This window comes from Simochromis diagramma, unplaced genomic scaffold (assembly GCF_900408965.1).
Source record: "Simochromis diagramma unplaced genomic scaffold, fSimDia1.1 OVJJ01000583.1, whole genome shotgun sequence".
Taxonomy (NCBI): Eukaryota; Metazoa; Chordata; class Actinopteri; order Cichliformes; family Cichlidae; genus Simochromis; species Simochromis diagramma.
This window is the reverse complement of record NW_024387285.1, coordinates 3,222,719-3,246,658: the sequence shown is the minus strand read 5'-3', so window position 1 is coordinate 3,246,658 and position 23,940 is coordinate 3,222,719. Positions and strand designations below refer to the sequence as shown.

The window sequence follows — 23,940 nt, the reverse complement described above, 5'->3', positions numbered from 1 at the left end:
CCAGATGATTAGTTTTCTGTCTCCTCAAACACTGATGGTACCCAACAACCACCCTGGGGTCTGAAAATAAAGTTTACTGATGTTTCTAAAAGAGGCAAACGCCATAAAAAGATATGAAAGTACTTCCGGCTTGCTATTTCAACTCTCTGAACCATCCCTGACAAATGGCAGTCAAGAGAAGCTGTGAAAGTCATGACAAAGTCATTACTGAAGCTTTTCACATAAACTGCACATCAGCTTATATGGTACGTATATGAAACAGTAGCTGGAGAGCTTGAAGGAGGCATGGTGCTCAGACAGGTCTACAAGGAAGTGTTATAAGAAAGAAATCCATCCTTAAATTAAGTCTAAATTTATTGCCGTCTTAGTTATTTCCCTCTTGGGCTTTTTGGCTTTACCGCCACCTCTTTCTGTAATATGCAGTTCTGCTCCTGTGTTTCAACCTGTTATCTTTCTGTTTTGTTTTGTACAAATAAGCCAGAAAAGTGTAGATAATAGAATAAAGAGTCTACAAATTCCATCTTTCCAGTACTTGACCTGAATTCTTTCACGTTCTCAGAAAACAAACCTCCAAGTGGGAAAAAGCTTAAAATATTTGGAATCAACATCTATGTGTAAAAAAAATAACAACAATTCACTTTATTAATTTCTTTTACTCTCAAACTCACCAGGTTTTGAGGGTTACTTACCAACAACCTTCCTGTGTGCATTTTGATAATTTGAGAGGAATTTTCATTTTTAAAAAACACCTAAAGTTGAACATTTGTTTATTGTAACATTGGTTTACAAGTTTAAAACTTCAGCGAAAGAAAGAAAGAAAGAAGCGGCTGATAAACTGAGCCGTCTACAAAAGGCCAAAAGTGTCAAACGGAAAAGCATCACTTCTGTTGTGAAACGTGTTTTATTTTTAAAACAAACACAAACACAGTCTGTTCCTGAAAATAACAAATCTGATAAATAAAAAGCAAACACATCGCAGAACAATCAAACATATTTTCACAAAGAAGTCAATAAAAGTAAAAAATAAAAATAGAGAAGTGTTGTGAAAGTATTGAAATGGGACCCTGAGGTCAGAATGTTTTCAAAAAGTTAAAAAACATATAGTTTTGTTGTTGTTTTGTATATGCTTCACTGGAAGCTAAACCTGCTGAAGATGAGGAAGTAGAGGAGGGCATCCATTACTTGGAGGGTTGGTGGTTCAATCCCTGGCATGCCAGCGTATCCTCGGGCAAGACACCGAACCCCAAGTTGCTCCTGACTCATTTGTCCAAGTGTGAATGTGAGATCAAAAACACTTAGGTGTACAAAATTTCTTGTGTGAATAGTTGAGTGGAACAAGTTGTATGAAGTGTTGCAGTAGAGTAAAGAAGTTGTAGTAAAAACCAGTTGAGTCACCATTTAATAGCATTAGTACTTTTACCAAAAGAGCCACTATAACGCCACTTCCAAAGGAAAGTAAGGTTTAATTCAACTGTGTGGCCTTGCTTAGATCCACTGCAGATTTCAATCATTCTAGCAATCAAAGGTCTTGAACACCCACAAGCTCAAACTTCTTTTTCATCCCAGAAATTACAGGAAACTGACATTTGCTGATGTAAACTTATAATGGGAAAACCCATTATTTGACTGCAAAGGATGCTGAAACCAAACATCCTTAAATGGAAATCAAAGATTAGCAGCAGCAGAACATTTTACTCTCCCCGTTTTGATCTCCTTCCTTTATGCTTTCACCTCTTTGGCCCTTTTGTTGTGGCGAGGGCTGCCACGGGTCGGCCGGGGTCACGCCAAAACGAGGGAACGAGGCTTAATGCCTTCGAACCCACTAATAACCCCCACCGCGTCCTCTCTAGCCCCCTTCAGAGCAATTTTTCATAGCTCTCCGCCCAGTCAGTCCACGGTCTGGTTTGCATTAAATGGACACATGTGCTCTTTGTTTTGAGAAGTGCGGCTGACACGGACCTATAACCAGCCACATGAAAGATGGATTTCTCAGGCAGCGGCTAAACTTTGTTCAGGGACTTTTAACAGGAAGCGTCATAGCGACAGGAAGCGGATGATTTGACTTCATTAAGAATGACGGGTAGAGTATGCCTCCAATGTGGAAGAGTTGATCTGAGAAGACCTTTATAAGCGAGTCAGCAGATAGATATAAATCTAAAGCCAGTATGAGGTTAGATGCTGCAGCTCTACCTCATATATCACATGTCAGAGCTTTACACCCGCATGTTGCTGTAAAAGAGAGGCGACTTTTCTGTCCATGACCAGGATTTATACTCTGCAGAATAATAGCTCAGTGTTCAGCTCGAGAGCATGTGGAAGTTGATGGACACATGAGCTAAAGCTGTGACCCAACAATTTATCTAACTACCAAACCACCCCTGGAGCACCAAACAGCCATGAAATGTTTTAATGAAGCTCCTTAGGAGGGACCTTGTAGACTCCAGCACCAGCATGCTGGATTCAAGCAGTTTTGCATGATTCACAATTTAAAATAACCCTTATTCATCGACTTCCAACAAGAACCAAGACAAGGAATCATAGTTTTTTAAAGCATTTTCACTAAATGTCTCCATCAGAGAGACTGATGGAGACAGAAGAGACAGACAGATAGGTGGATGTTGGGCATAATGCACAAAGGAGGTCTTTTGTCTGTTCCAGAGGTCCGACTGATGAGCTAAAGAGTGTTTGCAGCTTCTCATCCTGTGTCAGCTGGGACGGTCCCCCACAGCACGCCTGTGTTTAAGAAAAGGGATGCGCTGATACCCATGTGAGCAGCAGGGAAACTAGCAGGAGGGGAATCTGGATTTAATCCAGCGATCTCTTGATCTGAAGTCAAATCTCTCCCACTGAGCTATACCCCCTCTCTCCTTCAAGCCACTTTGAAAACAAAACACTGTATAAGAGACAGACTGTGCCCATTATGTCACCTGCTGGTTTGTGAATATCTCAATTTACCTGACAAGCAGACCCACTGAGCACCACTGTGAGCTTATCAGCAACTTCTCAATCACAATTTAGGTCTGCCCTAAAGCGTATCATAATTTACCAAACATTGCGTTTTGAATGCAGTGGTATCCAGATTCAATCTCACCTATCTCATCATACAGTCGTTGTCTTACATTATCTCTGTGTGGTCTTTCTTCTCTGGGGCACAGAATATGTTTGAAAATCAAGACCCTACACGGATGTGGGCTCTGTCATCCTGAATGACAGAATTTGACTCTATTATCAGAAGGCTAAAGGTGCTCGTTCACTGCATCTTGACGGAAGCATGTGCTGATCGTATATTAGCAGAGGTGGGTAGTAACTATTTACATTTTACATTTACTCAGTTACACTTACTTGAGTAACTTTTTGAGGAAAAAATGACTTTAAGGAGTAGTTTTACTACACTGTACTTTTTACTTTTACTTAAGTAATAATTTTATGAAGTCTCACTACTCTTACTTGGGAAAAGATTCTTGCTACTCTATAGAATAATAAACACATTTTAACCATAAATGCATGAGACACAGACTCAAACCTACAGTGTTTTAATGTTATTCTATCTGCTGAGCCTGTCATGCCCTTTGGAGAAGTAAAGTATCACCATGTATTGTCACTTGAAGTACTTTACTCTATTCTAACATATATTTATATTACCTTCTCTAAATATTAGTTTCATAATGATTTGGAAAAGTGTTTCCTCTGCTGAGATTTATTAATTTATAATCATCTTATTTATATGTAGTATTTTCATTTTGCGTTTCAGTATTAAACTACATATTTTTGTCTGTCTGAATATCTCATTTTTAAACATTAAATCAGATGTTGTGATCAGTTACTCAGTACTGAAGTAGCCTTTTTCACCCAATACTTTTTAACTCTTAGTTGAGTAATTTCTTGGATGGCTACTTTTTACTTGAGTAAAAACTACGTCGAGGTAGTGCTACTATCACTTGAGTACAATTTCTGGCCTCTGTATATTAGTAACAGTGAAAATAGCAGGGGGCACCTGGATTTGAACCAGAGACCTCTTGATCTGCAGTCAAATGCTCTACCCCTGAGCTATACCCCCACATTCAGGCCTTCTGCTTGCATAACAGCACCCACTGGTTTATGAACTTTTCAATTAAACTGACAAGTAGACCCAATTCCACAATAGCAAAATGCAAACACAGCACAGCAGATCGCTTGACTGTAGCCATGTTTTTCCTTTAACTTGTCACGTTTCTGTATTTAATTCTTGAGCAGGGGAACCAGAGACCTCCCACACTCTGCAGATATCGTCAAAGAATGTTTCCAGCACTTTGTTCTCTCTGTGCCACAAAGAATAAAGGCAGCACTGACAGCAAAAGGGGGTCCAACAAGGTACTAGGAAGGTGTACTTACTAGGGCACCCCCTCCTAGCAGCAGATGAGTGTATATATTGTACTTTTGTAAATCTACATCATGAAATGCTTTACAGAAGCTACAAAATAAAAACACGGAAAGGTAAGACAACATTAGGTCCAATAAACTGTAATAAAAACAAAAGATTGCTTGAATTATATTAAAAGTAAAGCAAAATGAGGGGACTTTCCCATAAATATGTGTTTGAAGACACGACTCTAAAAGAAGTCACTTTGTGGGACATATTTATAGAACATTGTTAAACGTGCAAAAGTGTTTAATTAAAAGATTGAAGTTTGGATACCTTGTTGTGCTGAGCGCAGCATCTTGAAACGTTTCGTATTTGGTGTTGTTTTGTCTGATCTACAAGGTGTTCGAGTGGCTGCAGGGCTAAAACACTATTTAAAATTCGAGGGAGACGCCATGTGTTTGAGTGACGTGGGATAAAGTCTGGATAAGATGAAGCTCACAACCTCAGTATGAATAGAGCCACTGTTGGTTCGGGATACGGAGACGATAAGAAGAACAGAACACGATCAACCTTTAAAGGATCCTTTTGGAGCCTGTTTGAGTTATCACACAGCTGAAATGTTCCTTCATGATTTGCTATCTGTGACATTTGCATAGCTGCAGGCATCACAGCTCATTTTACACCTTCAGGGGAGTTCGTGTGCTGCGTTTAATTTACCTAAAATACAGGAAATAGTTTCCAAAATGTAAGATCAAACTTTCAGTAGCCGTGAAGGAAACAGCACTGGTGCATAATGTCACACCCTGCTTCCCTTCAATCACCTGAAACCAACAGGAAGAGTTTTCTCAACTCACTGAGTCTAATGTGGCATGCAGGAACACACACACAGTTACCCAAGTTCAAAAGGTTCTTAGCAGCGAGTTTCCAAGTTTGGGGTTTCAAGACTGTCAAGTCAAGACAAATCAAAGCCCTGAATCATTTCACAAGCATCGCCTGCTTGTATAATGTGACTCGCTGCTCTATGCTATTTTAAATTGGCTGTTGCAAAGAACTAGTCTGAGTGCAGTCACAGATTGTCAGTCGTCTGTGAGCTTCAGAGAGGAGACACAAGCTTACTTCTCAATCCTGGCTGCTGTCACATACATCTATAAAAGATGGACGCAATCACCTTGATGTAAACCATTGGTTTTGAAAACATGAGTGGCATCCTACCTCATGCATTAACTGCAGCTCTACCAGATAGTATTTTATTAGTGACATTAATGCTAGAATCTCACTCTGAAGGAAACAAACGCCACAGCAGGTCAAAATATTCATAAGATAATTAACAGAGATTATATGACCTCCTATCAAACAGCGGCCATGCTCCTAAATTTGAGCCTTTTGGATGAAATAAATTCACCCTTCTCTGCAGTTGTTGTGAAGGAGGAAATGGCCATAAACCAATGAAAGATAATATTTTTTGCCATGCTTATTTCTACTAAAAGGTTGAAGGGGCCTTGTTTTTGGCCACAGTCTCAAGTGCACATTAGAAAAACTGCAATTCTTTGCTGGTTCCACACCAACTTTATTTTTCAGCCCCGTGGTTACCATGTGGATGCAATTTGCAACTTCTCCACTAGCTGCCACTAAAACCTACGCACTGCTGCTTCAAGGTGTCATTGTGCAACTTCTTCCTCTCCCCTCCATCAGCTCAGTTTTTAGATTAAAAAGTTATAAGGCATAATTTATTTTTCTTTTAATTGAAGTGCCACTTTGCTCTTGAGTGCTACACTATCATCACCTGTTCCAGGGGGAGTGTTTCATGAGTCCTGACAAAATACCTCATCCTTGCAACAAACAAACACTCAGGGGGCATCTGGATTTGAACCAGAGACCTATTGATCTGCAGTCAATTGCTCTACCACTGAGCTATACCCCCAGCTGCCTGAAGGCACTGAAAAACTTAGCATCAGGTTAGCAGTTTATTAACAGAAGGGTAAAGGTGATCACTCAACTTGATGGAAGTGTGCATCAAAAGCCCTCGCAACACATCCCATCATAGTTACAGTTGAATTAGCATAGAGACCTCCTACGCTGCAGTTAGACACCAAACCCTGAGCTATATCCCTCGTTCCCAGAACCCACCTGTACAAAAACTGCATGAAAAGTTAGATCTAGTGCCCGTCACATCACCCACTGGTTTATGAACCTTTCAATTTAACTTATAGGTTGAATCAACAAATCCCAGTGAGAAACTTAGCAACACTGTAAGCTTACAAGCAACTTGTCAATCAAAATGTAGATTTGCCCCAAGACGTACCCTCGTTCACCTGTTTTTTGAAGGTTTATCACACATTTTGAATCTAATGGGATTATAATTTACAAAACAATCACCATGCAATATTTAGTAAGACCTGAAACTGAGACTGTACTTCCACACATCCACTTTTCAGAACTTTTTATACTTTTTTATCTACTGCGTGTGTTTATTTTTGGTTTCTATCACTATCCGCCTCTGCCTTCACTGACAATGGGCCTCTTTCTTTTGCCAAGTACAGTTTCCATAGTTAGTCCAGGTAATCTACCATCCCCCACTCCATTTACCTGAGGAAAGCTACTGATAGCAGCTGGGAAAACAGCATCCTTGTCCTCTTTTTATTCTGCAGTGGAGGCTGAGCTTTCCTGCCAGTAACCAGTAAACACTCCAGTAAGCCAAGAAAAACACCCTAAGATCAAGAAAAACATCCAGAGATTGTCACTGTTACGCTTTAGAGGGGCGGTGACAAACTGGCTGCTGGGTCTTTTTATGCTGTAACATACAAAAACCCTTCAAATATGTATTTGTGTTCAGGCAGATGTGATAAGGGAACAACAACCATCGCACACATGCAAACAACAGCTCAGCATTATGTCACTGGCATGTCACGCTGCACACTTGTTTGTGTGTCTATTTTTTATGGTTTTTGCATTTTTACCAAAAGGAAAAACACGGAGCTCCATCAGCATAATCAGAGCGTGTGATAATAAACAGATTGAAGCCTCCGTTCAAAAGGCACCAGCTGCTGGGTCAGGACCAGATGGGAACCTTTTCATCTGAAAACATCCTGGGCTTGACTTCACCTTTACAAAGAGATGGCATAAATAAGGATTGGACATAAGCCCGGAACCAACGTGCAGCTGTTAGGCTGTGATGATTGTTATGTGTGTCAAATATTTAAAAGCATGAACGTGGATGTTGTTTTCCTTAATGTGGATGTGACGTGTTTAACCTAAAATGCTGATGAGAAATAAGTAGGTTAACTTAACCACAGGTTCATAATGTGGATGTTAACTGGTAAAGTAGATCTTAGTAGAAAAAAAGCTGAACTTTACTGAATTTAGCAGATTTCTGTTGCTTTAAAAAAAAAAAAAAAAGCTTATATACTGTACATGGATCAAAATAAATTCAAATTTTACAAAAAATGTCTTGGTTTGTGTTTAATTTCTAGCAGAAAGTAAGCAACGCAAGGAGACACTGGTGGGTTGGGTGTGTTGTAATGCCTACATATCTCTGTCCTAACTGCATCACAAATTACGTCCACTGTAATCCTCACACTTAGAACCTATTAAATTATCCCTGTTTTAAAGGAGAAAATACAAAAACCACAATGATAAAAACCTTTTTAAACTAGAACTGGAACAAGTCGACTTATCTGAAAAATCTGAAAATAAAATGAACTGAAAACTGTTAAAAAAGATGAACAGAAATCAAAACTGATTAAAAGTACAAATGTGAAAATAAATCTGAGGATTCAGAGGTGGACTGGTTTGGTGACTCGTGAAGCGCATCACTGGATTTTGTCACAGTGTGTTACTGTTTCAACATCCAACCAGACAAAATTATAAATGATTTTTATGTGTCACTACTTTGAATTAATTTCCCTGCAATAATCCTTAGAAACTTTCTGTCAGATAGAACTGTGAGCCCTCTGACTGGGATGGTTCATGGGTGAGGCGTTTCAGGCATGTCCACTCACGAGAGGTCTGGGCATCTTTTCTTAGATTGTTGCTCCCATGACTTAGACCTGGATAAATGAATGGATGAATGGATGGATAGACAGATGCATCAATAGAACCAATTTCTTTTTGCGCAGATGACTAATGACCTATCATTAAAAGAGAAAACATTTTTTCAGACGGCAGTGTTAAGCAAGGAAATGAGACACTTAGGAACCACTTGGGAAGGTTCTGAACAGAGCCAGGAAGACGGGTTTCTGGATTTCAAGAAAACAATAAAAAGAAAACAAAAATGAGATACAAGAGGACAGAAGCTTTTCTGTGCACACTGGTGTGTACTGAAATATATCAGCTGGCTCTTTCAAAAAGTTTGACAACTATCAAATTCATGAAGACGCATCTTCTGTTTATCTTCAACTGTTTGTAACACAGTGGACTAACCAGTAATGCCATCCAAGTACAACAGAGTCCAGCCACTCTCACATGGCTCACATCTGCAGCCACTAGAAAAACTACCTTGAAGCAGCCTGTGTTAACATTTAGTCCTGGATGTTGGCATTTAAACCTTTACCGGTGGCTGTGTTTCTAATTACATGCATCAGCATTCTGCAGCACCTTAATCAGCATTTTAAATGAAACGCCAAGTTTCCATTGTTTCCTTTGACCAGTGTCACTCCAGCAGATTCCTGTTCATATTTATTGGACTTGGCAGTGACTTGGATCCTAATTTTGAGGCATATTTCTTTTTTAATTGAGAGCTGCTGTCATGTGTTGGAGCAGTGCCACCACTTGTAAAAAAAGAAAAATAAAACACAGAGGAGCAAAATGTATTGGGACCATCTGTGGGGAAGTGCTCATTCATGTAATTCACACAGTGACACTGGCTAGCTCAGCACAGGTTTATGTACAGTTGCCAGAGCTGTTTTAAGTATGCGCTAACTTTAGACAATAACACATTTGTGGAAAGTACGGAGAGAATGAAATAACAGACCTGCTGGAGATCAAGAACACTCTTCTTTCAAACACAATAAAAATATATGGAGCGTGATCAAAACGCAGTAGATCTGAGGTTCAGCTACAAACTCTCAGATGCCTGCCTGAGGCAAAAATTATCTCATTGGTTTGGTTCTGTCGTAATAGATGGAGACAAATATGCAGCTTTTGAAGTCCAAGTAAACTGGCAAACTTTTAAAAATAGAATAAGTTAAAGCACCAGCGACACCGAACTATAAAAACAATGGTTTTTCTTTGTGTTTGGGCTTATGGCCTCAATCGGGGCTGAAATGTTTCGGTCAAGAAGTGAAGTTGTTCTTTATATTAAAAGCACCACAGGAGCTTTAAGTTGTCCAGATCTTATCCTCTTCTCCATGCAGACATGATGGTTTCTTTAACCTTCCTCCATCTCTGTCGTTTGCTTCATGGAATCCTGTTTAAGGGCTACTGGGCTAAAATGAGCCAGTAGGGAAGCTGATCCACTGCTTATATCTGGGAAACCATACATCATTCTAGTCACTTAACCCTAAATTTAATAACCATCTTTCTTTTTCTTTTCAATTTTCATCTTTCTGTGGATGACAGAACTTAATAGATAACATATTTTTCAGTTTTTGCCTATCAAAGCATTTCTTGGCTTTGATAGGCACAGATTTTATCAGTTCCATGTCAAAAGCTTGTTATCTCCGACCATGGCTTTATATCACATGCTGATGAAGTGCCAGTGAGCAAAAGTTGAGCTCCGGTTTGCAGCGTAAGCACTTTTTCTAAATAAGTGGTTGTGGGGAGAAAAGAGCCCATCTTACTCTAAGACATCAATTTGTACCCTTGAAATTCATGTTTCAACACAGCCTTTCATTACTTCTATTCAGTTTAATGTTTCCCCCCAAGTTTTTAGTCATTTTGAAAAGCATTTTGCAGGCACATGTGACAGGCTGGTGGTTATATTATTTACTAGAAAGCCTGGGAGTCAAAAATATTTCCAGCATTTTATTCCTTGCTGGTATTTACGGTCATGTGAAGAAAGAAATTTTCACAGGAAAGCATTCCTACAAAAACGTAGGACAGTATCAGCCATTTGGAGCTAATCAAACGCACCTGACTAATTGAAGTTTGACTACCTCTAAAAAGTAAACATTTTGACAGTTTTTGATTGTCTGAAGCTTTCCAGTCTATGTTACAACAACACCACAATCTTCCCAGAAGTGGACGTCCCAGCAAATTCACCCCAAGATCAGACCGCACTCAGAGAAACTGCAGAAAACCCAACAGCTACATCCCAGACTCTACAGGCCTCAGTTTGCATGTTAAATATTAAACTTTGTGATAGTGCAAAAAGAAAAAGACTGAATTGTTTGGAAGAGTTGTTAGAAGAAAGGCTCTTGTCACTAAACAGACCACGGCAGCGCACCTTAGGTTTGCAAAATTGCATCTAAATAAATGTCTTGATCTGTGCTCAATCATCCAGGTAAGTAAATCCTAAAAGGTTGATTCTGTTCATCTGGACCAAAAGCACCGCACACTGTGTGCCAATTACATTTGCACACAATTTACAGTACTTATATGCTTTGTTTAGTGAAGACCAAACACAGCATATAAGCACAAACACCTCATACCAACTGTCAAGCTGTAGTGCAGGGGTGAGGATCGGACAGCTTGAGTCTAATCTCGTCTGGATACCAAAGTGTTCTGGAGTCAAATGCGAGGCTGTCCGACAGTTAAAGCCTGGCTAAAACTGGGTAATGCAACAGAGCAATGATCCCAAGCACAGCAGCAAATCTACAACAGAATGGCTGAAAAAGAAAATAATAAGAAGATGTTGCAAAGGCACAATCAAGGTTTTGGCAGGACCTTAAGAGAGCTGTGAATAAATGAATGTGTGGAAACTTCAATGAACTGAAGCAGCAAAGAATAGTGGGCCAAAATTCCTCCTTAGTGATGTGAGAGAACGATAAAGTCATACAGAAAATATTTATTTCAAGTTTTTACTGCTGAACTTGGTTCTACACACTCCTGGGATTCACAATGTTTATCTCCGGACTGCATAGAGTGCGTAAAATACAAATTTACTTTGTAAAATAACTGGACTTTTGGGTGTCCCCTGAAAGTTTGTGATGCTCAAAAGAATAAAGGTTTCTTACACTGAAAGACTTCGGTGTTATTCATTATAGGATTTGAAATTGCAAATGTTTGTTTTTAATCATAATAAATGTTACAGTTTAATTAATTAAACTGTCAGTTACAGTTTAATTTGTCACCGTGGACAAAAACAACCGTGTCGTGCTGAGGTTCTCTCTATATATACTCTCATCAGCCCAGTGCAAGCTTTAAATCAGCCTGTTTACGTAATTCATCTGCATGCAGTAACATTAATTACAGTCTCCTGTCCAGAAATGAGTAGTGTTACTTTCTTACAGAGCCTTTCCTTTTTCTCTGTCATTACACTTGCAGATAACAGGCCTGATGTGGTGCAGGGCTTGCAGTTCCCTGTCAGCCAATCAGATTTTATTGAAACCCTTTTACACGTTCAAATAGCCTTCAGAAACCTGACAGTCATTACACAGAAAGGCACTGCTAAATTCTTTACCGCTATTAGTGGTTATAATTACAGAAGTGTTCTCACACCGGCTCACAAAGAGGTTTTCCTCACGAAGGGAGTATTTTTGCGTCAACACACGCACTCACACACACACACACTCCTTGAATTGCTATAAAAACTTCACCTCACTCATACTCCTCCCTAAGAGGTCAAGTATTATCATACTAAGTGTCCTTTCATCAAACTCTATTGGGCAAATATTAGCAGTACTGGAAAGTAACAAAGTACAACAAGTACAAGCTAAATTGTGCAACTAAAATACTTCGATTTCCATCCATCCATCCACAGCTTATCCAATTCGTGGCTGCAGGGGGGCTGGAGCCACAGCTGTCACAGGTGTCACAGGGCTGCCCTAGACAGGGGTCACTGTAACTTCAGTTACTAATTACTTTACAAATTCAGATTACTCATACAAAATTCTATTAATGGATTTAATAGGATTAATCTATCAGTGTTATATTTAATGCCGTAATGTAGTAATGAACGATGTATTAATGATGGGTCAACTATGACACCACAAGGAGAGAAAACCACATGCAAGCACGCTTTTTATGTAAATGGTTAGCTAGAGCTTTACTGCTAGCTACATTAAAGTGAAGCACGCATGAATTTAATTAGTTTGCATTCATGAAACAAAACTGTTTTGGAATAAAGTTTGCAGTCAATGAAATTGATGTTTTTTGACCTGCCTATATGATATTATTTGGCTATTAAGTTTTTCAATTACACACACACACACACACACACACAAACAGGGCTCTTATTACAATAAACACATCATTTCATATTAGTTGTCACAAAATTACATTAAAATGCTCCAAAGCGGGCGACGTGGCAGTCTAGAGGTTGGGTTTGTACCTCCTCCCTGTGTTCACTCGCCCAGTCCAACTACATGCATGTTGGGTTAATTGGCCATTCGTAGCTGGTCATAGGTGGGAATGTTTGTCTTTCTCAGTGTGTTAGCGCTGTGACAGACAGGTGACCCGCCTCTTGCCCCATGGCAGCCAGGATAGACTGCAGCAGTGTTCACAACCTTGAAACAGTGGACAGAAAACCAGCTCAAATAATCAGAGGTGTGTAAAAGCAGACATCTATCAGTTATATCTTTTGGCACACCAGTCAATCAAAGGAGGCCTGTCCTTATTCATACACAACTTTAAGCTTTATTACAATTAAAATGACTCAGTTATATATGTTTACAGACTCTACACTGAATCCAGTGGAATCTCTGGATAACCTCTCTTCCTTGGGGTACATCACTCATCTATAAAGGTCATATAGGTCCAGTGTTATCACTTACAAGTCTACTTTTAGACATGTTACGCTTTAATAGAGTATTAAAAACCATGTACAGACACAAAGTTTTCATTTGTTTAGTTAAATGTTACAAACTTTGAGGTCCAGTCCTCACCAGTCACCCACTAAACCCACCTGAAGCTTCTAGAGTTCTGGCCAGACCCCTTCCAGGTGTTTGTAGCTAATGTAGTAATAAAGTTTCCATGACATGACAGTCCTAACAGAGGTGAGATTGGCAGCAGTTCCACTGCAGCCACTTCCAACAATAAGGGAATTTTGTGAAAGTAAGGACACCCTGATTTACAGGTTTTAAATCTTTAGTAATAACACTTATTGGAAATGAACTCAGAGTCTTATTTCTTAATGATGCACTCAGAATTATGTCATTGTATAAGTGCTTACCCTAACCTAACTCAATAATGTGCTGGCACAATCACCCATAATGTTACCAAGAAAAGGGGGTTTGGTGTCAGGCAACACAAAAAGTTTAAATCACACCTGCTTTGCATGTGATACCATTACATTCCACCAGAAGGCCGAACACAATCCTAAAACTCTGACGTTTTATGATATTCTTATTACAACATGCTGATGTCAGCCTTTTTTTTATTACAATGCGATGATATCAACAGTTTTTATAGATTATTAATGCTGATGTCAGGATTGGTACTATGGAAATCTAGTAGTGTATTAATCTTTGTGTGTTATTGTGAATTCATACATTTATGTGTTGAAAAATCAGATTCTCCAGATCTCAAACAAAGAAAATGCTTACGTCGCCCAATGACATCAACATAATCTATTGCTTTACATTTTGGGCATCATCCAATGGAAACTAAAGCTTTTTCCTAATTCACCTGACCCTGACCTTTGACCTGTGACACTGAAGAATTACATATTGAAATGTTTTATTTTATTATCTTTGCACATATGGCCGGAGCCAAATTGGCTGAAAACTTTGGCTTCTATAAGCTGTAACGTAAATGAGGTTTGGAGACACATTCATGCATTGTGTGAATTTGCCAACTTTATGGCGCCAGTGTGATCTTGTAGGTCTTTTTTTTTTTTTAATAAAAAGTGTGCTGTACAGTTTTCTCCATATGGTATATGACTCAATAGTATATTGATGTGAAGTTTGAGGATAATGTTTAAAAAGTGGGATTATTGATTTTCACATTTGCTGTAGATCACTTTGACTTTGACCTTGAACATATTTTCAGGAAGAATAAATCAGCTCTGGCTGTTTTTGGTTTTTACCATCACACAGAATTTAAAAATGATATCTTGAAAAGTGTTAACTGCGAACAAACAAACAGACAGACAGAGCCGATTACATGCCACCTGCGTGATTATGGAAATTAAGTTTAAAAAAAAAATTCTCCCACTCACTCTTATTTCATCTTGTTTTCAGAATAATCGCATTGCATTTTTTTCTAAAAGTACTGAATAGTTCCGCTGTGTTTGACTTTATAGTTCATGCACTTTCCCCACTTAAACTTAATCCTGGGTTAAACTTAATCTTGTCTCTGAAATAAATAAATAAAAAATAACAGGTGGGTGAAAATCCCAAAGCCATCCACATCATCTGTTTTGCGTTGACAGGCGTGGCAGTGAAAGGGTTACGAGTCACATGGTAGCGGGTGGTATTATCAGCCCGGGGCTGTAGAAAAAAGAAGAAGAAAAAAAAGAAAGTCTATCTGGAGAAAAAAAACTGAGAACAAAGAAATCTGTCTATATAAGTTGCCCCAGATCCTGCAGCGGTGTGACTCCGGGCTCTGCACTGCGCAAAACAGCTCTCCTGTGCACCACCACCACCACGGCTCCGATGGCTGCAATGATGCGGACTTCTCTGGTCGTGTGCTGCTGTGTTTTTGCGCTGCAGTACTTACAGGTCATGCTTTGTCTTCCAGCGCGGGGGTCCAGCAGGTACAAAGAGGCACCGGTGAGTTGGAGCACGCCTGTTTTTTCCCCATTTTTGTAACTTGTCGCCGAGTCGAAGCATCCGTGCTTTTGCAGAAGTTTGTAAACTTTGAATGAGTGGTTCAGCTCTGACACTGTTGCACGTATCAAACATGACTTGTTGCTTTTCATTTTGAAGGACTGTGCAGTGTTTGCTTTCTTCATTCTTTCTGCTGCTACAATCGGCCCCAACGCCCCCTAAAACACACACGGACACATGTGCACACAGTCGTGCACAATAGCCCGCTTTACCGTGCAGACTTTAGAGTCTGCTGCAGAATAAACACGCTATTAATTGTTGCATAAAAACGGCTTGACTTGAAATTACTTCCAGGTTTTCTTACGTGTTTCTCCAGCTGCAAAAGTGCTCGCACGTGCACGCGCGTGGCTTTCAATCATCACGACCAATGACCTTTGTGTTGTAATTAAGAAAATGGCTATTTTAGGGGCGCACAGCAGTTGACCTGTCACTGTAATTAGCCCGAGAGCTGCTCTTACTTTGAAGAAATTACTATCATCACTGTTTACTTTTTGTCTGCTCAGCAGCAGCATCCACGAGCGTGACTGCAGCCAAACCTGACGTCTTCTGCATTGCATGCACGCAGGGTGACAGCAGAGTGTTTTGGTTTTGACTCGGATGTAATGAGGATCTGATGGTTTGGGAGGAGGGAGAGAGAAAATAAAGGTTGCAGGGTTCCTGCAGTCTGTCTGCAGGGCAAGAAGCTGTAATAACAGCTCTTAAAGGCATTTTGTCAACAACACCATAAAAGTGAGGGGTCCTCCATATGGCCCCGGCATGATGGCGTCTTTCTGTCATTGTCATGTGCTGTGGTGGCTTTTCTAATTTAGCAGTTGTTTGGTCTGTTGCCATTATGGGGGACTTGACCACATGCTGCAGTGTTGTTTAATGTAACTATTTATTCTAGCATTGTAATTTAAGATTCAGCTATGTTTACTACTCCTTTAATCCGTGTTTTTGCTTACACGGCTCCTCCTGCTTCACGTGACTCCTTTCTAGATTATTTAACTGTTATTTACTCAGTGAAGGCCTGTTTAACACGGATGCTTGTTCTAAGGAATGTCCTGTTTATAGGTATACAGCAAAAACGCATTTTATCAAAACAATCTGGCAGCTCGCATATGCAGTTACAGAGAAGAACGTAATCCTTACCCGGAATAATGATTACATTCTTCTGATTACAAGTTAACAAGAATTTTTTAACCTATTTTCAGATACTGATGTGTAGAGTAAATAATGTGCATTATGTTTTACACACAGTGCAATTTGGACAAAAGTTGCACAGCACAAGATGTAAAGATTTCCTGACAAGAGATTTCCAGAGAAATAAAAATACTTTAAGGCAAGTGTATCTGTCAGCTGGGAAATTAACAACCAATTGTTTCATGAGAAATGCAATGGCGAGTTTTGAACTTTAAAGCAGGGAAAGCTATTCCTGTAAAGGTCTTAATCCAAGCTAACACCAGGTCCTTGATCAGGTGAGAACATGCCAGGACTGGTCTACCATAACAGCAAGCTAGTTTGGTAGCAGGTTCATACACTTTGTTGTACGAGTCTTCAGGACTCGTGCCAGTGACTGCTGCCCTGGCATGATCTACTGGTATGGTTGGAATACAGCATTTATAAATATGTTGTCATTGGTTTCCAATTGCCTGTAACTCCGACTGAGCTCTTGATAACTACACTGGTAGCACGTCCTCTCCCTAATATTTATCCTGGAATGAGGGCCTTTTATTTATTACCAGGAAGTGATATTTTTCAGGCACGCACAACATAAACAGATTTCACTCATATCTGTTATGTGTAGTTATTTAAGAATTAAATAAATGAAATTATATGACAATGCAGCTTAAAAATAATGTTTTATTTTTACAACAAGATTACCCATTAACACTCTGCCTGACTCGGCTCAGGGCAGCTGGTTACTGTGTTTGTGCCAGTCCAAACACAGGGAAGTTGCAGAGTGCCCTCTGGTGGACAAACTATGCAACATCAGCTCATTATATGTTTGAATGGTGTTTCTCCCGGCTCTTTTTTTTTTTACATAAAACTTTCCTTTTTCAGCTGTCACAAATACTAACAGCGATATCAGCAAATACCATCAGCAAGTAAAGAGTAGGGTCCAATTCTTCATCGATTTCTATACAGTCTGAGTACTTTTTGCAACAAACAGACAGAATGAACGTATTGTTCATTGCTACACAACTGGAAACTAGTCTAAACAGTCATATAATCTTTAAGCATTTTCAACATTCAATATTTTAAGTTAAAGCAAGAAGTAACTTTCTAATGGCTGTTTAGGGTGCAGTAAAAATCAAGAATTCAAGTGAAAAATTAAGATAACATGAATCTGCTTACAATAATAGAAGATACCCAGTATTTCTTTTCTAGTTTTCTTAATAGTAAACAAGATTTTTTATTTAAGCAGTGGAGCAGTATTGTATAAGACAGGAGAGCTGGTATCCATGATCTGATGTCTGCTCTACTTTATGGTAACTTCCTCTCACTGGTAGAGGCAAGTTCTTTAGCCACACTTTTCTCCCACTGAATTACAGGAGACATTTAGGATGATGTAAAGAGGACGGTTCAGCAGGACCTGATTACAGCTCAAAGTGTGGGGTCTGGGTCTGGGTTATGCATATCTTTGTTACTGACTGCGTGTTACTGCTAACTTGCTATCCAAGCCCCATTCCTAATCAGTCAGTGCTATAAAGCATTGTATTTTCTTCCATTATAGAATCTGATTCTTCAAAGCACTCTATGGTTTGTTTGATAGCACAAAGTTGAAAATGAACATGTTTTGCTATGAAATACTTCTCTAGATGCTTCTGTGACTATCACAGATGCGGGGCTTTGTGTAGCTTGTTTGACCCTCAATGCCGTGTCAAATTATAAGACGAGAGATGATTCAGCATTGAGGTGACAACATCCTATAAAGAAGTCTCGCTGCTCGGAATTTGTTTTCATTTTTTCTTTTTGTTTTTTTATGCTTTGTCACACATTTTAACTCCGGTGATGATTTACGTGAAGAATAATCAATGGTGGAGATTAGGGCCTGTAACACGGTGCATTTGTCTGACCCCAGTTTGCAAAGACAGGAACATACTTTACTTATTTCCAGGTCTGTATATTTTTTTTTATATTTTTTAGACTGTTTGTAGAGTAGCTTAGCATGATTGACAGTTCAAAATAATCCTTAATTTAGTGATACCACGTACCAGTCAGACTTTTTCAGGTTCAACATGATTCATAGGCTTTGGATATCTGCTGAAACTTATCACTGACACAATACCAGGGCGATCGTGGCTCAAGAGTTGGGAGTTCGCCTTGTAATCGGAAGGTTGCCAGTTCGAGCCCTGGCTTGGACAAGCTCGGTCATTGTGTCCTTGGGCAAAACACTTCACCCGTTACCCACTGGTGGTGGTCAGAGTAAAGTATAGCTGGCTAAATCCACAAAGAGCAGTGAATATTGAGCTAGCAGCATTGGTCAGCTGATCACAGCCTGACATGTTAACCTGCCCTGCTGTTGTGCTACCATTGTTTTGAATAATTTCACATATTGTTTTCCACATTCTTTCAATTCTTTCCTCTTTTTTAATTTAAAGTAATCAGACATCAGATCACTGCAGTGTTGTTATGACATATTGTCACGGTGTGAAAAAATATTGCCTTGCTAGCAACACATTGTCAGAACTATGTTGCACCTGTGGCGAAAATGCTTTTATGACTTCTGGTCATTTCATGGGAAACTGTAATCTGCAGTGTTGTCAGCTTTTTCTCTCTTTCTCTGTTTTTTGACAACAGAGTGAGCGATCACACAAGCCCGGGCAGGCCCGTGTGTCTGTGGCATTCAGGGCAGTGGGATACATAGCGCCTGTTTTCTCTGGGGTAAGGGGGCCGTAAGAGCTAACTGTTTGCATTTCGCTTTTGTCAGTAAAACCGGAGTGCCCCTTGGTTTTCCCGGTCTGTTTTTTTCCATCACGTTGATGCCATTCAAGCAAAGGGATTGGCCGGGGAACCGTGAGAGCAATGGTGACATCAGAGCCAGCCTAGGTTCCCATCAAGCGGATCTGGGTCACAGCTGCAGCGGGCTGAAATTGTCGAATGAGACACCACAGGAAGGGGATACACTTAAAAACTTGTTATTTAAGAGGAGGAGCCTCATTCTGAATCCTTTACTGATAAGGTGAGAGGAGGTGGAGGGTATCAGACCTTTATATTTCCAGTTCAGGTTACTCTACTGACTGAATGCAATGTCTCCCAGAGAATTACACTGTATTTGTGTCTGTAGTGGGGCAGTAGGTGTGCACACACAAGATCAGACTTCATACTCTTGGACTGTTGCTGCAGGAGGTAGTTTCACTTTGCAGCCTTGGTGAGCTCGTCATAGCGGCACATGAACCAGTTGCCCACCTGCAGCAGTTTCTGGTTAGATGCAAGTGTAGATGCAAGAAAGCTGGATGACATCGAGGCTGTAACCTAACCAGCGTGCCTCGAGGCAAACATTTTATGGAAAGGGTTGGGGGAAAAAATCGATATAGCAATGGTATCGTGATATTTTGAGTGGCAATACAGAAACACCAATTATCATTATTTTATTAAAATATTCTGGGATTACTATGAATAAGAGGGTTCATTTCATTCATCAAATTTATGAGTTAATGTTAGCAAATCTACATTAAATCGGCTCAACAGAAAAAACTCCAACACAGAATTCTGGGAGTCGGAGTTCTGGCTGAATTCTAGGGCATCAAATACGTATGTCACAAAATGACACCCAAATCAGTTCAGAACTTTTATATAATGTGTTATTTATGGATTTTTGGTTGATATTTTGTCCGTCTTGGTTCAAAATAAACTAGAACTAAATGAAATTAGAGATTATTTATTTGTTTCTAAGTGAGGAAATCTACAAATTCAGCGAGGCATCAAAAAATAATGTAATCACAGACTGATATCAGACAGACTCCATCTTTAGTCTTTAGGTGTTAGTGAAAAAAATAACTGAAATCTGATAACTTTATCTTATTAGATAAAACAGATAAAGACAAAGTTTTACTTTGAGGACATAATTTGCAGTTGAAAAAATGTGATTAAGCAGTAATTCACCATAATGCACTCAGCATGTGAGAATATATTAAAAATCGCAATAATATGGCACCGAGAGGGAAGCGTTGCAATAATATTGTAATGTGGGAAAAATCTGTTGATTCTCACTTATAAAGTATTCATAATAAAGTCTTTAAGACTCTAAGATGGATTTATGGATTTCTGTCTCGGGTGTTTTGTAGGAGCAGGTCTCACCTGTTGTTTTGTTGTCTTAAACTAAATAAAGAACAACTGAAAACTCAATTTACACAGTTCGAGCAGCACTGCTCATGCACCCAAAAAGATTATGAGTGCATAGGCTACATATAAAAGTATATATAGCGACTGTATATAGTGATGTCACCCACTTGTTTGTATTGGCATGCAGCGTTTCAGGTTGGTGCTAAAGCTCAAACTGCGTTACTGTAAAAACAAATCTGTTGAACAATATTTGGATTTTACTGGTCCAGTCCCCAATAAAACTTGAGCCTGATTAATCTGTGGTAGGAACGTGACCAATCAATCACATCTGTTAGACACAGCGCATACGTTCTTCTCAAGAGTTAAACATCTTCTGGTGCCAGATTTGCTGTTTGTTCTGTTAGAACCGTACACCAAGTAGTCGTGACTGATGCAGGCTGATGTTACTCAGTCGGTGGTGAAGTTCTGTAATTGTGAAGCCTTGAGCACAGCATTTTTGCAGTCGCCATCTTGGTGTTTTGAAACCAGATGTGATGAGCGAGGGGCGAGAAACAGGGCACTGCACGTGCTCATTGGCTAATAATTTGTGATTGGTGAAATGGCAAAAAAAATGACCACAGTCGTCAGGGAAGAGTTTACAGAGCTCATGGATCACATGAGTTGGAGTCATGTCTCAATGAAAGGTAATGCCCCCCGCTGGCTGGTAAAAAAGTTGTGATGCCCTTCCCTATTGGCTTCACTTTTCAGGTCTCTAGGCTACGTGCATCTTTTCTACTGTCTATGAGCCAAATTATAGAAGCTTGCAGAGCAGTAGTAGTAGCATCTAGCTAGAAAAGAGGAGGAGAAGATTGAAGGCTGAAAGGCATAACAAAGATTTTAAAGATTTTTAACCCACAGCAGCTCAGAAACAGGTAAGGAAAAGAATTCAGGTAGCATAGCATAGCTACTGAAAAGGCCACTGCTTATTGGACATCCAGGACTCTTTAATGTTATCGTTTAAGTTCAGTTAGACTGCACACATGTTGTGTTTGGCCCTTCTTTGCCGTACGTGTGAGGTGTTTCTGTAGCTTACAGCAATGCTCAGTTAAAATTTATTTACACAACAAAAGTTAGAAACAGTATCAGAGCAAGATCAGCAACAGCCAGTGTGCATGCACTTGGCAACAGCGGGGCAGAAGAACCCCCTTTAAAGAGGAAGTTTGGTGCCTTACTGCAGGATTTTTCCCTTCTCTGAAAAGAAATCCTGTTCAAACTATAGTCCAGATGTTGAAGGCTTGTACCTGATGTCCTCACTTTAACTCTGGCACGTCTTACTTGTGTCGTTTACTTTTCTCTAAAAGCCGAATAGCAAATCACACCACAGTAACCTTAAAGAAAAGCCAGGGCAGCCTGATTTTCCTGGTTGGTAACTGGCTCTCCTGGGGTTTTTCTCTAATTAATAATCACAATCAGCAGTGAAATCATCCTGCGGCCAGGCGAACAGGAGATCTGCGAGTCTGAGGTCATATGAGGAAGCGTTTTGGTTTTTTTCTTGACAGGAAAGATAAGAGATTCAAGCAGATGCCCAGATGGTTTGTATCACCTTCAACTGCCGGGTGTTTCTGATCATCAGAAGATAAATTGGATTAGCGAAGTAAGAAGGAAGATAACAAAGTATTTCTTGATGAAAAATTGTTATACTCCCACCATCCCCACCCCCACCCCCCATCTAGTACAATAAATGTTCTCCTACTGTAAGCAATCCTTTTCCCCGTTGTTTCAGTAAGAGCACACCCTTCAAATTGAATCCTTATCTGTCTCCTCAAGTAAACACTCACTTATGACTTACTTCCTGTTATCCGGATTAGGTTTAGACCGTTTCTTTTGGATACTCAGATATCATGTTGATGAAAAAATCTTTACACTTCTTGTTTTTCTGCCATAAAAAAGACCATTGTTTGAAGCACTGGCAGCATCACCTGTCGCCTCTTCAGACATCGACGCACCCTGGGGTCCTTTTCCCTTTTCACCAGTCTGTGCTACTCTCTGAGTTTCAAGAAGATGTTTTCATATCAAATTTTATAATTTCCTTGTTTTATGTAGCCAATTTCCTTTATACTTAAGCTGCAGTTATAGATTTTCTACGGTCCTTATTCAAAACACATGTTGTGTGGACGTAATTCACTCTGCTGTACTGAAGCAAAGGGTCTATAAAAATGTGACTTTTTCAGAAGAATCTCCCCCAGATGCATTTTTTAATAAAAACAATGTCTATCCTAAAACTACAGTTAACAAATCTGGCAAATATATGCAGTAAATCTTGAGCCACCCCTTATTTCTTTATATTTTGCTTCCAAGGAGACTGGCTCTCTTTTCATTTTTAAACTCTGACTATAAATCATTGAAGCATAAAGAGACACCTAATTTAAGTGATGAAATAATGTTGTCTCTACCAATAACAGACAACTGAGCAAAGTAACAATTTCAAATAGTATCTTTTAGCACTTTGTTATAGCAACTCAACACAAAAACACATTTCCCCCCATTTCTTTAGCTGAATCTATGAAAAATGCCAGCGATAACACAGTTCAGATGCAGAGAAAAGTGAGTGAGTATCTACGTTTGTGCTTTTTTGGTTGGTAATTGTAACATTTTTACTGTGTTAGACTTTTATTCAGTATTATAGAGGTGCATTTCTTGACTCCAGCTGTGTTTGTTAGCGTTTGAAAGGTTTTGTCTGCTGTGATGGTGAAATAATTATATAAATAGTATGAAATTGAACAAAAGAGTTAAATTTATAATAGGAACTCTCCTTCGATCAGTGTCTATGCTCTGTGTCTGTCAAAGACTATACAAAAGGACACTAAGGAATGTCAGTGGCCCAGCAGAAACCTGGCTTTAAAATTTAAAGTTAAACCAGTCATTAAACATTCACAAAAAGCTGAAGTATAAACATATAAACTAAAGTCATCACAGGTACATTCCTCTGGTAATTTCCTTCTTCAGTTAAAAAATATGAAGTTGGAATAACTACTCCAGAAGTAGTTGCATGTGCTTTCACTAACAGCTTTCCCAAATGTCTGTAACATATTAACTGAGGGACCTCTCTGCTCGTGTGAAGATGTGCTGTGGATGAAAGTGTTTTTCTTCTTCAAACGAGTGGAAACCATCTCCCTGGAGGTTCTCTGTCACATCAGTGACCCGGCGGGGGGTTGTGGTGGATTTGTTGTCAGACTGGAGACGCTCTTCAGACGCACCGTGCCCAGACTTGTCTCTCTGTGCTCTCTAAATACCACTCGCAGATCTCCTGCACTGCTTCTTGCAGATCTTGTCAACACTGTAACCAGAAGCTAGATGTGTCCGTGCATGTAACGGATGACCCCCTTCGCCGCCACCATCGCACACCCCCTCCACATGCTCTCAGCGTGAGTGAGCACCTTCGGGCTTTTTGGAGATTTCGTGTCTCATCGCTAACTTGCATTCTCA

The 23,940-nt window shown here is 39.6% G+C and overlaps 1 protein-coding gene and 1 non-coding gene across 2 annotated transcripts in view; one reads left to right on the top strand and one right to left on the bottom strand.

Moving 5' to 3' along the window:
* Positions 1-6,191: 6,191 nt before the first annotated feature.
* On the bottom strand, positions 6,192-6,263 carry trnac-gca. Its single transcript has one exon. It is a non-coding gene; the product is annotated as a tRNA-Cys (tRNA).
* Positions 6,264-14,861: 8,598 nt separating this feature from the next.
* Positions 14,862-23,940, top strand: part of LOC120716149 (stromelysin-3-like) — a 34,423-nt gene continuing 25,344 nt past the window's right edge. The window contains exon 1 of the mRNA XM_040003554.1: positions 14,862-15,150. Coding sequence (XP_039859488.1) covers positions 15,034-15,150 — 117 coding nt within the window. The 5' untranslated portion in view covers positions 14,862-15,033. The remainder of the gene's footprint in view (positions 15,151-23,940) is intronic.